At 50.6% G+C, this 12,545-nt stretch overlaps 1 protein-coding gene across 1 annotated transcript; it reads left to right on the top strand.

The window, feature by feature from the left end:
* On the top strand, window positions 3,767–4,534 carry LOC110434006 (telomere repeat-binding factor 4-like). The gene is made up of 3 exons (XM_021457455.1): window positions 3,767–4,027; window positions 4,121–4,153; window positions 4,245–4,534. Exons 1-3 carry the CDS (start codon window positions 3,875–3,877, stop codon window positions 4,338–4,340), a joined length of 282 nt encoding a protein of 93 aa, XP_021313130.1. The 5' UTR covers window positions 3,767–3,874; the 3' UTR covers window positions 4,341–4,534.

Genomic DNA, 12,545 nt, shown 5'->3' with positions numbered 1-12,545 from the left:
CCATGCTGCAATTGCTGATGGCAAGGCCGGAGAGGCCGTGCTCACCATACCCACCTCGTCGGGCAGACAAGTCCGTGTCCAGAGCGACGGACGGAGCGCGGATCGGAGGCTCTCCCCGCCTTCTAGCTAGCTGTGCGCCTGTGCCTCTGCTCTCTCGCGGCTTGGGTTGATCGACGTCCGCCGTGGCCTCCACCGGATCCACTTCGCACCACGCAGTGGCGGAGCCAGAATTTAAATCTTGGGTATTCCTTTGTTGATATCTGGTGGGTTGCCACTCAGTTTTTGCCTCTAACCTCATGAGCGACGTGCAACCTCATGAGCGACGCCCCGCGCCGCTAAAAGCTTAGGACACTGGGGACCAGCAATGCCGCCACTACGTCATGCCTCATCGGCTAGGGTTAGAGATTTAGGAATGAGGATTATGGAATTGCCTCCCACTCATGCATTGTTCACTCACACGAAAAGAATAGTTTGTTATGCATGTTGTCATGTGCGTATTCCGATTTGTCTTGGAAATGAGTTTAGAAATAAGATATGATTTGTACTAATATTTGGTGGCATGAGTCAATATGTATGTGGTCTGGAGATAAATAATTAAGTTTTCATTTGTAGAAACAATAAAATAGAATAATTTTGGAAATTGAGCTAACATAAAACCTATGTGGAAAAAGAAATACAAAGATAGACTAAAAAAATGAGAGAAAAAATTTATTTGCTAAATATAGAAATGCTAATATATTATATATATATATAGTGTATAAAAAAGTTGGGTATTTCTGTAAATACTAGGAATACCCACTGTATCCGCCAGTGGCACCACGTAAGTACCGGCCACCAGATGCCTAGGGAGGAAATGGGTGGCTCCGCTTGGTCAGATGAGACCGGGAGAGAGCCTCCCTAGGCATGCCACAAAGGGATCCGGTGCGGGCAGTGCACAAGGCCATTATTACTTTTTTTTGCATTCCTAAAAAAATAAGGACATTGTTATTGTCTTTTCATACTGTAGTTTAGAGCTTGTTTGGCTGCTCATGTATTCAACTCAATGCGGTGGGTTTGGATGAAAATTAAACTAACTTACGTTTTAATCTACTCAAACATATGTAGACTTGTAACACCTGATTTTAAGAATAAAATCAGATATGCACCATATATGAGTTTTAGAAGACAAACTTCACATATAGCTACAAATAAAAGGTAATATCAAAGGACAATGCATAAATTATATAACGTACTTAATAAATCAGAAACAACCTTAGGCAGCAAACCATGGAAGATAACTCCAAACTTCGGGTGTTAACTTCACTCTAGAGGATCTAACTGACTGGTTGATTACAAGGCCAATACTTCTCCGGAGGTATGGGGGAGATAGCAAGAGTGAGTCCAAGACGAACTCCGCAAGTATAACAACTAGATTGTATAGATCCCACAATCTCATGATCAATGTGACATAAATAATATAGAGCATTAAACAATAAATAATGAGTTTCTTAGCACAACAAGATTCATCACCCTTAATGTAAGAATCCCCAAGGCCGCTCGAGACCGTGAGCACGGCTAGTATACCAGTTTTTAACGCTCTGCAGAGGTTGTACATCTTTACCCATGAGTCATGATTTATTCTTTCGCCCGAGGTGATCAGCCTCGTAACCCACTACCAAGGTAGGTCGGCAGAGATCACTATGAAGTTTTTCAAAGGTTCGTCTAACAAGTTAGGGCCGCTTGGTTTCAGTAGTCAGTCCGTGTGATTCTACTCCGCAGGGAATCCACGGTCTGCTATACCCCATTTGCGCCACGCGGGTAACTTCTAACCGGTTAGAAAAGTTACTCATATTTAACTAAAGCTAGAGTCATCATAGCCCTCATGGTTGCACTTTCATCCCGGTTATCACTTACGAATAAATCCTCAAGTTGCTAAAAAGTCATTATTATTATTTGTTGCTTGATATTAATCTAGTCACAAGATCATGGTCATAGAATTAAAACCCAAATACTATACTTGCCTTGATCCAATTGCTCCTACTGGTCCTGCTGATCTTATTTGCTTCCAAGGCTCTGATCTTGATCACCGAAGTAATGCTCACTGTCTAATCTCGATCATCAATCATCAACACACAAACAATCGGAGACAGACATACACGAAGCAAACAAGATTACAATTAAAACAGTACACCAGCAGTAAATAAATGTAAATAAAAGTTTCCAAATAGAAAAGTAAATAATTAAATAGGGTCACAAAATTAAAATGTTTCAAACTGGTGAAATAAAGTTTACTAACATGTAAAGCTCGCAAAGACGAACCTAACATAATTTGAGCGGGTCAAATCAGAGTTAAAACGAAGTTTTTTATGGCTAAAACAAACTCAGTGGCAAAACTGTAATATCTGAAAACATATTTTGAATCTGAGTAAACGATTTTACGCTTTCAAAAACCGAAAACGTATTTTTGAGAAGACGCTTTGGACTGCGGGTTGATAACCTAAAACTATAGGGACTCTTTAACAAAATGAACCCCGAAGGGGTATGGGTTGCTTCTGGCCGTTGATCTCGCGATGGGCGGCCAGGATTAGAAGATGAAGAAGAGAGATGGAAAGGGAGGGCGCGGCCGCCGGAGGGGAGGAGGGGGACGGCGGCACCGCCATTGATTCCGGCGCGCAGCTCACTGCGAAGACGGTTAGGAGGCTACGGGCCACGGTTTTCCGAACCGAGAACACCGGGAGAGAGAGAGAGAGGATCAAGGCGAGCACGTTACGAGGGTCATTGCGGACCAGGGCGTCATCAAAGCGGCGGCTCACGGTGGCGCCATGGCTGGCCCCGACGGTGCCCAAGGGGACGTCGCTAGAGAGCGCCGTTTGCCACGGGAGAGAGTCAGGGAGGGAGAGGAAGGTGTGACGCGCTCACCACGGTGAGAAGCGGGGGCAGAGGCGGCTCGAAACTCCGGGGTGACGCGCGACCGATGGTGGTTCTCCGGCAATGGTTTTCAGAGCTTGCACAAGTGAAACAGATGCGAGGGAAGAGGGGAATGGGGAGAGGGAAGTGCTCAGGCGTGCGGACGCTCTCCACTTGAAGCTGAAGCGTAGGGGAGAGGAGTGGGAATCGTGGGGAGTGGCTCGGGCGCGTGCGGTTGCCATCTGCACTGCGATAGGAGAAGGAGAGCAGTTGAAGGGAGGGGATGGATCTGACGGGTGGGTCCCGCATGGCGGTGAGAGAGAAGAGGGAAGGAGGGGGCTGTCGGCTGGGCCTTGGCCCAAGAAAAGAAAGGGGGAGGCGCGGGGGATTTGGGCTGAGCAGGCCGAAAGGAGAAGAGATGGGGGGGGAAAGGGTTTTGCCATTTTCTTTTTTTCAAACAAAATTTTCAACACATTTTCCAATTGAATTTTTGATCAAATTGACATTTTGTTTTTAGAACAATCATCACAATAAAATGCACCAGCATGTATGCATCAAAGTGTTTTCTAAACTTATATTAAATTTTAATTCCCCAAAAATATTTTTTTCCTATATTTTGATGCCCACAAAAATTAATTAATTTAAATCCAATTCATCTATTTTAAAGGAATAAAATTTTGGGTGTTACAGGACTGAGATAAGTACGAATACATCCAAACAAGTGCTTAAGGGACACCACAGACGTGGATGTATAATTTAAACTGGTAGCATTTGAGCCAACTTATATAGTTTTTTTTAATCGTATACTACTTCGTCCGACTGTGATTATTAATTTCTAGAATCACCGGTCTTTCTGGGAAGAAGGGAGTAGAGAGATGGGTATAAGTTTTGATGGAAAATATGTAAGAGATTTTCTTTCTTAATTATCCTATCACCCATCAGGGGAGAGAATTCAAATGACTAGCTTTTGGCTGTTTGACAGAATTCGATGTTCTACACAAGTAGGAAAAACAACAGCCGGTGGACTGCTAAAGAAGTGGAGAGACTGGTGCAAGGTGTCTCTAAATTTGGTGTTGGACGATGGACCAATTTGAAGCAGAATTTTTTCAAAAGGTCAATCAGGACAGCAGTAAATCTTAAGGTAAGTAGATTAGTGACACATTGCACAATGAAGTAAATTTATTCTGAGATGCTATTAGCTAATATCATACTCTTATGTTGTTTCATGGCTCAGGACAAGTGGAGAAATCTCTTGAAAACCTATCAGGTCAGCATGCATTCCATCTAATAGAAAGTGTTGTTCTTCTAACCTTATAATACTAACTACGTGCTAAGTACATTTCCTGAATTCTATTCAGGAAGGTTCACAAAAAACTACACAGTTGCATCTTGAACCATCGTTGGTGGAACGGATCAGGAAGCTGGCAGAAAAACAACAAATGCAGCACATATAGGAACGACGACTTAGTCATTGTATAGGCTCTAGCATGGAGAGAGTTAGCCTTATCTAAAAGGGAAGGGAACCGTAGAAAGCTGATTACTAATGAAATGGAGGGAGGGTTTTGGATGTGAACAATTAAGGTGAATCCTTTTACTTTTGTCTATCTATGTTCTTTGTAAAGACCAAAACCACTCTCTGTAAGACTGGTTGATGGTTCGAGGAAACTTAGAATGTCCCATGACTACAAGCTACATTCACTCTAAACTGTCTTTAGTCTTAGTGTGCATCCTTTGCATGCGTCGCCATATACTCAATTAGACACCAAGTTTTGGAGCCAATTAAGTTACTTGTGGCCATTCACAGTGTGACTATGCCACTATATGGTTGGTTGGCACCACTACCGCAAAACAAGAATTTCCCCGACGATCGATGAAAACATTCATAGTGTGGCCATTCTGACTAGTGCTAATCGGAAGCATATATATACACTGATTGATTGACGATCGATGGAAACAGAACACTGGAGACTGAAGACCTCATTTTAGGTCCTAGTCGTGTGGTAGATGACGCTATTGTGCCTCGTTAGTCATCGTAGCTAGCTAGAGCTCCAACCAGCATCACCGTACCCGTCACTCATGACATTGTGCTTTCATATGGATTGCCTGCATGCTGCTGGTCACGACACACACTTTGCATGTATATGCACCCCCGGCCCTAAAATACTCCATAAATTCTAGTTTTTTATGGAACAGAGTTTATGGAGCAGTTCCAAACAGCGACGAAGCCAGCAGCGGGGCTAGGGGGCTCCAGCCCCCCTACCGCTGCTGGCCCAATAGAATCCTGTGCCCTCTAATTTTAGACATAAATTTATAAGGTAGGGTAGACTGAAAATTTTATTTTTTAGATATATTTTGTGAATCTCATTATTAATATATATTTATAAGGGGTAATAGTAGAGCTAAGTCGATGTAGAACTTTTACTCAGCCTCCCTAAATTTTTTTCTAGCTTCGTCCCTGGTTCCAAACATCCTCTTAATTAAATTGACAATATAGTTCTATCTCCTGCAAGGCATATAACTCATTGTTTAAAGCCATTTCTTAAATATGAAGTCATCACCTGTTGGTCCTTGATATACTGTAACTCATTTTGAATAGATAAGAAGTCTTGCTCGTAATTTAACAACTTCTAAATTGTACTCACTCATCACTCCACCCTCAAAACAATCAGCCAAACACATTTGTTGGCTCAAATCCATTCTATCGTTGAAAAAAAAACTCAAACTTCATGTGCTACAGAGAAGCAAAATTCTTTCTATACACCTTTAACTTGTTAGCAAAACATCACTTCAATTATTAGTTTTATTTAAAGTTACTTTATATTAATACTATTTTAGTGATTCTGATTATACATAATGAAAAGTAACATCGGTGAATATCCGCCTTACATAATGAAAAAGTGGTATGATGGACATGCACCTTCCGGACGTCACCCACGGCCACCACCCACTATCTCACCCGGCAGCAGGACTAAAGCTCCAGTCCAGCTTCCTACTCTCTCTCTTTCTCTCTCTCTACATGTCGAGGATATCAGTTAAGAGGTACCCTCACCGATGCATGTAACGAGATTACCCGTACGCAGGTCGAGGCCCTCAACTCGACGCTCTAGTCATACATGTGTGCGGTCGACGGCCGCAGCCTCGAAGACGGAAACAGCATCGAGCGAATCAGTCAGGGGTCGAGCGCCAGCTACCGTCGAATACGGAGACAGGCTCGAGCGAACCAGGAGGCGTTGAGTGCAAGGACACTGTCCGCCGCCTGACGCGCGCACGAGAGCCGGGGCATTAAATGCGCCTGCCGCTTTCCCACCTAACACGCTGGTCACGGGAAGCGTGATAGGGAACAGGCACCCGTACCGTCGTTCTTTTTGCAGCCTTCCCCACCAAGCGACCCAGGGCGTGTCAGGGCGCGAGAAACAGGGATGGAACGTCTAATCAGGACCCCCTCGAGACAACCAGGGTCAGCGCTCCGGACATCAGGGCTTTGCACGGGGTCTGACCCTCGATCGGACCTGGTTCCTTCCTAGGGACGAGTTGGGCGTCGACTGACAGCACCGCAACCACTCCGCCGGATCTGCCGCCGCATCGTACAGGCATGCGACCGGTGAACCAGCCCAAGACGGCACGCAGAGCAGGCTACAGGGGCACGCGTAATCATCACCAGGCTATTAAGACGGGACGGCTCGAGACCACGCCGGTACGGGGGCCTCGAGTAGGTCAGCGCGCCATGCTCCTATCGACCCCTACTCTGACACCTATACATGTACCCTGGGTCTCTCCTTGTTGCTATAAAAGGAAGGGCCCGGGAATAGATAGAGACCACGCAACACTTCACCCACACACGGGAGAACTCCCATACTTCATCCCGCTCACACTACGTTTGTATTCACCCCTGTACAAGCACTTAGGTGCAAAATAATACAAACTCTCCCCACCCCGCTGGACGTAGGGCCTTCTCTTGCCCGAACCAGGATAAATTCTTGTGTCTTTTTGCATCACCATCTGGAAAAGGGAGCACGCATACAAATTTACTCGTTGGTGTGACCCCCGTGGGGAAAACACCGACAGTTGGCGCGCCAGGTAGGGGTCCTGCGTGTTTTTCATCGATTTCCCATTCCTTTCCAGATGGCCACTCTCGCCTCTCCGATCCCACGCTCCACCGTGATTTGGTTCGGGAGCCTTGAGTTCATGTCGACCGGCTCTGGCTACGACATGATCTTGCTCTCGGTCAAAGGACCGGAAGGAGCCCGCGTTGCGCCAGCACGGTTGAGGGCCCCGAGACGCCCTCGCCACCACGCCTCCCCGACCAAGAAGAGGCGTGGGAAGCATCATCGTCGCCCCTCTGCCTCATCACGACCAGCGGTTCGTGCTAGGCAGGAGGAAATACAGGAGCCGGTAACACCGCGTACCGGGACCATGAACGCGCCAGCTCAGCACCACACGACGACGAGTGGTAACGCGCCTCGCGCGCCCACCCCCGCCGCTAGATTACTTCCACACGGGTTGTTCACCCCAAGAAAGGCACTGCCATTCGGGTTGGACAACGCCGCGGCGTCGCTCGCCAGAGCAATATGCCCAAACGCCCAGACATACGTGGAGAGACCAATGGTCCTCCCACGTGACTCTGAAGCACTACGGCCGACGTCCGAACTGCCGGATTTCTCCCAAGTGCGAGGCCTCCGCCGCCTAGGCCCTGGGCGATACACGATCACCTCACTCAGGCAACGGCTGCTGGAGGAGGGACGTGGATGTTTCTACACCGCCGAGCCGAACTCCGACTCCGAGACTGATAGCTACGACCCTACTAGGGAATGTTATCACATCGACGGGGCAGTAGAAACTACCGACGAGACGCTAGACGCAGCTGCGGGCGGTCGAGCCCCTGCGGCGAGGGAAGACCCCAGGACGCCCGGGAACGGCGGACAAGCCAACCCGCTTCCACAGGAAGACAGGGCCGCATAGCTTGCGCAGCTACGAGAGCTCAAGACAAAGCTCGATGAGGACCGTGAGCGCCTCGTCCTGCTCGAGCAAATCCTCGAACAAGACTCGCCTTACCCACACGGCGGAAGTGTGTGTAGGCGAGCTCGAGAGGTACACCGGCAAATTGTCGGAGACGCGGAGCCAGAGCAGCCTGTCAGCCGTTTCCCTCGAGCGGGCCAGAATGTGGTAGCAGCAACGATGCTACTACGCAACATGCCGGAGCCATCGAACTCCCAAGCTCGACGCATCCGAGACGAGGTGCAAACTCTGCTCCAGGTAGCAGCAGTTCAACAAGCCGAAAGCTCGGCATCTCGACGACGAGGAGCCGCCACCGAAAAGCGCGATGAGCCACCCCAAAACGAAAAGGAGGTGTCAGTCCATCAACAGCCTCCCCCTCGAGGTAGAAAGACCGCTCTCGTCCTCCCTGTCGACGGTCAGCGTCGACACGAAGCGCGACATGACATCGAAGAGAATCGACGCCGTCGGTATGAGGAGCGGAAGAGCGCGGTTACAGCGCGCATCGCGGTGGAAGGTACGACAGCGACGAAGACCGGATGGCCCCCGAGCCACCAGGCCCACGGGTGTTCAGCAGGGCAATCCGCAGCACGCCCTTACCCAGTCCGTTCCGACCCCGACCAGCATCGCAAAATACAATGGTGAGACCAAACTAGAGTTGTGGCTGGCCGATTTTAGGCTGGCCTGTCAGCTAGGAGGCGCTCGAGGGGATGATCGAGCCATCATCAGACAGCTGCCACTCTTCCTCTCCGACACCGCCCGTCGGTGGCTCGAGGAACTTCCAGCTAATCAGATCCACGATTGGGTCGATTTGGTTAGAGTCTTCGAGGGTAACTTCAAAGGAACCTACATACGGCCCGGGAACTCGTGGGACCTCAGCAAGTGTAAACAGAAGTCAGGAGAAACTCTTCGAGAGTACGCTCGACGCTTCTCAAAGCAGCGCACCGAGTTGCCACACATCCCTAACCATGACGTCATCCTGGCTTTTGTCTCTGGTACCACCAGTCGAGACTTAGTGCGGGAATTGGGTCAGAATCGACCTCAGACCGTCGACGAGCTGATGGACGTAGTAGCAAACTACGCGGCAGGGGAGGAGGCAGTCGGCGCCTTCTTCAGTTGCGAAGGAAGGAAAGACAAGCAACCTGCCGGTGAAGACGAGCCCCCAGGCGAGGGCTCAAGAAGAACAAGAAGAAGCAGAAAATGCGACAGTTCAAGCAGGAGAACTTCGACGACGACCTCGTCGCCGCCACGGAGCGGAAGAAGCCTCGAGGCCCACCAGATGGAGGTATCTTCGATAAGATGCTAGAGGAGCAGTGTCCTTACCATAAAGGAGGAGCCAACCATAAACTCAAAGACTGTCGAATGCTGAAAAAGCATTTCGACGGCCTAGGATTCAGAAAGGACGCGCGCGACGACCCCAAGAAGGAGAAAGGAGGCGACAAGGAGGGCGACAAGGACGACGACGGTTTCCCTGCCGTCCACGATTGCTACATGATTTATGGTGGGCCCTCGACGCAGCTGACTGCAAGGCAGCGCAAGAGGGAACGCCGAGAGGTCTTCGCGGCGAGAATGGCGGTGCCCCAGTATCTCAGCTGGTCGAGCACACCCATCACTTTCGATCGAGAAGACCACCCCGACAAAGTGGTTGCCCCAGGTGTCTACCCGCTCGTCGTCGACCCCATCATCGTCAACACCCGGCTCTCAAAGGTGCTAATGGATGGAGGTAGCAGTCTCAACATCATCTACCTCGAGACCCTCGACCTCCTCGGCATCGATAGGGGACGACTCCAGCCAAGTGCCGGTGGGTCGAATCAACCTACCGGTCTGCTTTGGCACGGCGGCCAACTTCAGGAAGGAGACCCTCACCTTTGAGGTGGTCGGGTTCCGGGGCACGTACCACGCCATCATCGGGCGCCCGGGCTACGCCAAGTTCATGGCCATACCCAACTACACCTACTTAAAGTGGAAGATGCCCGACCCCAAAGGCGTCATTACCATCAGCTCCTCTTTCGAGCACGCCTACGAATGCGACGTCGAGTGCGTCGAATATGGGGAGGCGGTCGAGAACTCCACTGAGCTCGTCGCGAAGCTCGAGGCCCTGGCCGCTGAAGCCCCAGAGCCCAAGCGTCACGCGGGCAACTTCGAGCCAGCAGAAGGAACCAAGAAGATCCCGCTCGACCCCAACAACCCCGACGGCAAGGTGCTGACGATCAGCGCCGACCTCGACCCCAAATAGGAAGCCGTGCTCGTCGACTTTCTCCGTGCGAACGCCAACATGTTTGCATGGAGTCCCTCGGACATGCCAGGTATCCCGAGGGAAGTCGCCAAGCACTCCTTGGAGATTCGAGCCGGTTCCAAGCCAGTGAAGCAACGGTTGCGCCGATTCGACGAGGAGAAGCGCAAGATCATTGGCGAGGAGATCCACAAGCTTTTGACGGCCGGATTCATCAAGGAGGTTCACCATCCCGACTGGTTAGCAAACCCTGTACTAGTCAAGAAAAAGAATGGGAAAATGAGGATGTGTGTCGATTACATGAGTTTAAATAAAGCATGTCCAAAAGTTCCCTTTCCATTACCACGTATTGATCAAATTGTTGATTCTACTGCGGGATATGAAACCCTTTCTTTTCTTGATGCATATTCTGGTTACCATCAAATAAAAATGAAAGAGTCCGACCAACTCGCGACCTCTTTCATCACACCTTTTGGGATGTATTGTTATGTAACCACGCCGTTTGGACTTCGAAATGCGGGAGCCACATACCAGCGCTGTATGCTCCACGTGTTCGGCACGCACATAGGGTCAACGGTCGAGGCCTATGTCGACGACATTGTCGTCAAATCTAAACGGCAAGGAGACCTAATCCAGGACCTCGAGATCGCTTTTGGCTGCTTACGCGCCAACCAGATCAAGCTCAATCCCGAGAAATGCGTTTTCGGTGTGCCTCGAGGCATGCTCCTGGGGTACATCGTTTCCCAGCGTGGGATCGAGGCCAACCCCGAGAAAGTCGCGGCCATCACGAGAATGGGGCTGATTCGAGACATCAAGGGCGTGCAGAGAGTCACTGGATGTCTAGCGGCACTGAGTCGATTCATCTCGAGACTAGGAGAAAAGGCGTTGCAATTGTATCGACTTCTGAAGAAGGTCGAGCGTTTCTCTTGGACCCCCGAGGCCGAGGGAGCCCTCGAAAGTCTGAAGAAAACGTTAACCTCAGCGCCAGTCCTGGTCCCACCTCAGCCTGCGGAACCACTGCTCCTTTACGTTGCCTCGACGACCCAGGTCGTTAGTGCGGCGGTGGTGGTCGAAAGGCAGGAGGAGGGGCATGTGTTGCCAGTCCAGAGGCCAGTCTATTTCATCAGCGAGGTGCTCTCGGAGACCAAGGCATGTTACCCCCAAATTCAGAAGCTAATCTACGCCATAATCCTCGCACGCCGCAAGCTGCAGCACTACTTCCTCGGTCACCCCATCACGGTGGTCTCGTCTTTCCCCCTGGGCGAGATAATCCAGAGTAAGGAGGCCACGGGAAGAATAGCTAAATGGTCGGTCGAGCTTATGAGTGAGACTCTCACTTATATGCCTCGCAAGGCCATCAAATCGCAAGCCCTGGTGGACTTCATCGTGGAATGGACAGACTCCCAGCTCCCCCCGACTCAGGTCCAAGCGGAGCTGTGGACGATGTATTTCGACGGGTCACTCATGAAAACGGGGGCCGGGGGCGGCCTGCTGTTCATCACGCCCTTGGGCGTCCATATGAGGTACGTCATCAGGATTCACTTTGCTGCATCCAACAATGTCGCAGAATACGAGGCCCTCGTCAACGGTGTCAAGATCGCCGTCGAGCTAGGAGTCCGACGCCTCGACGTCCGAGGCGACTCCCAACTCGTCATCGATCAAGTAATGAAGACCTCAAGCTGCCATGACCCGAAAATGGAGGCATACTGCAAAGAAGTCCGTCGACTCGAGGACAAGTTCCATGGCCTCGAGCTCATCCATGTCGCCCGATGCTACAACGAAGCAGCCGACGAACTCGCCAAGATAGCGTCGACCCGAGGCACGGTACCGCCTGACGCGTTCTCGAGAGATCTTCACGAGCCATCCATCGACTTGGGCTCGGGGGCTGGCATCGACGCCGCTCCCGCCCAGCCAACCGACACCGTCAACGCACTATTGATGGCAGCAGAGGTGATGGAGGTAGAACGGCGGCCCGGTCGACCGTTCGACTGGCGCACACCGTTCCTCGAGTGCCTAATCCGCTGCGAGCTGCCAGAAGACCGATCTGAAGCCCGCCGTATCGCTCGACGAGCCGAGTCATATGTGATCTATGGCGAGGGCAATGAGCTATACCGACGAAGCCCGACAGGGGTCTTGCAGCGTTGCATCACCGTGGAAGAAGGCCGGAAGCTACTCGAGGACCTACACTCGGGGGCTTGTTGCCACCATGCTGCTCCACGGACCCTCGTAGGGAACGCCTTCCGACAAGGCTTCTACTGGCCAACAGCCATAGCAGACGCCATCGAGCTCGTACGCACCTGTCATGGGTGCCAGTTCTACGCCAAACAGACGCATCTGCCCGCCCACGCTCTTCAGATGATCCCCATCACATGGTCATTTGTGGTGTGGGGGCTCGACTTAGTAGGGCCCCTACAAAAGGCGAAAGGAGGGTACA

This window comes from Sorghum bicolor, chromosome 1 (assembly GCF_000003195.3).
Source record: "Sorghum bicolor cultivar BTx623 chromosome 1, Sorghum_bicolor_NCBIv3, whole genome shotgun sequence".
Classification (NCBI taxonomy): Eukaryota; Viridiplantae; Streptophyta; class Magnoliopsida; order Poales; family Poaceae; genus Sorghum; species Sorghum bicolor.
Note: the sequence above shows the minus strand (reverse complement) of the source record. Positions and strands in the feature narration are given on the sequence as shown.

Bases quoted from the DNA above. Each gene is read 5' to 3' on its own strand.
- LOC110434006 (XM_021457455.1), top strand. From the start codon at position 3,875: ATGTTCTACACAAGTAGGAAAAACAACAGCCGGTGGACTGCTAAAGAA. The intron at 4,028-4,120 runs GTAAGTAGATTA...TTCATGGCTCAG, and splicing joins GGACAGCAGTAAATCTTAAG to GACAAGTGGAGAAATCTCTT. The intron at 4,154-4,244 runs GTCAGCATGCAT...AATTCTATTCAG, and splicing joins ATCTCTTGAAAACCTATCAG to GAAGGTTCACAAAAAACTAC.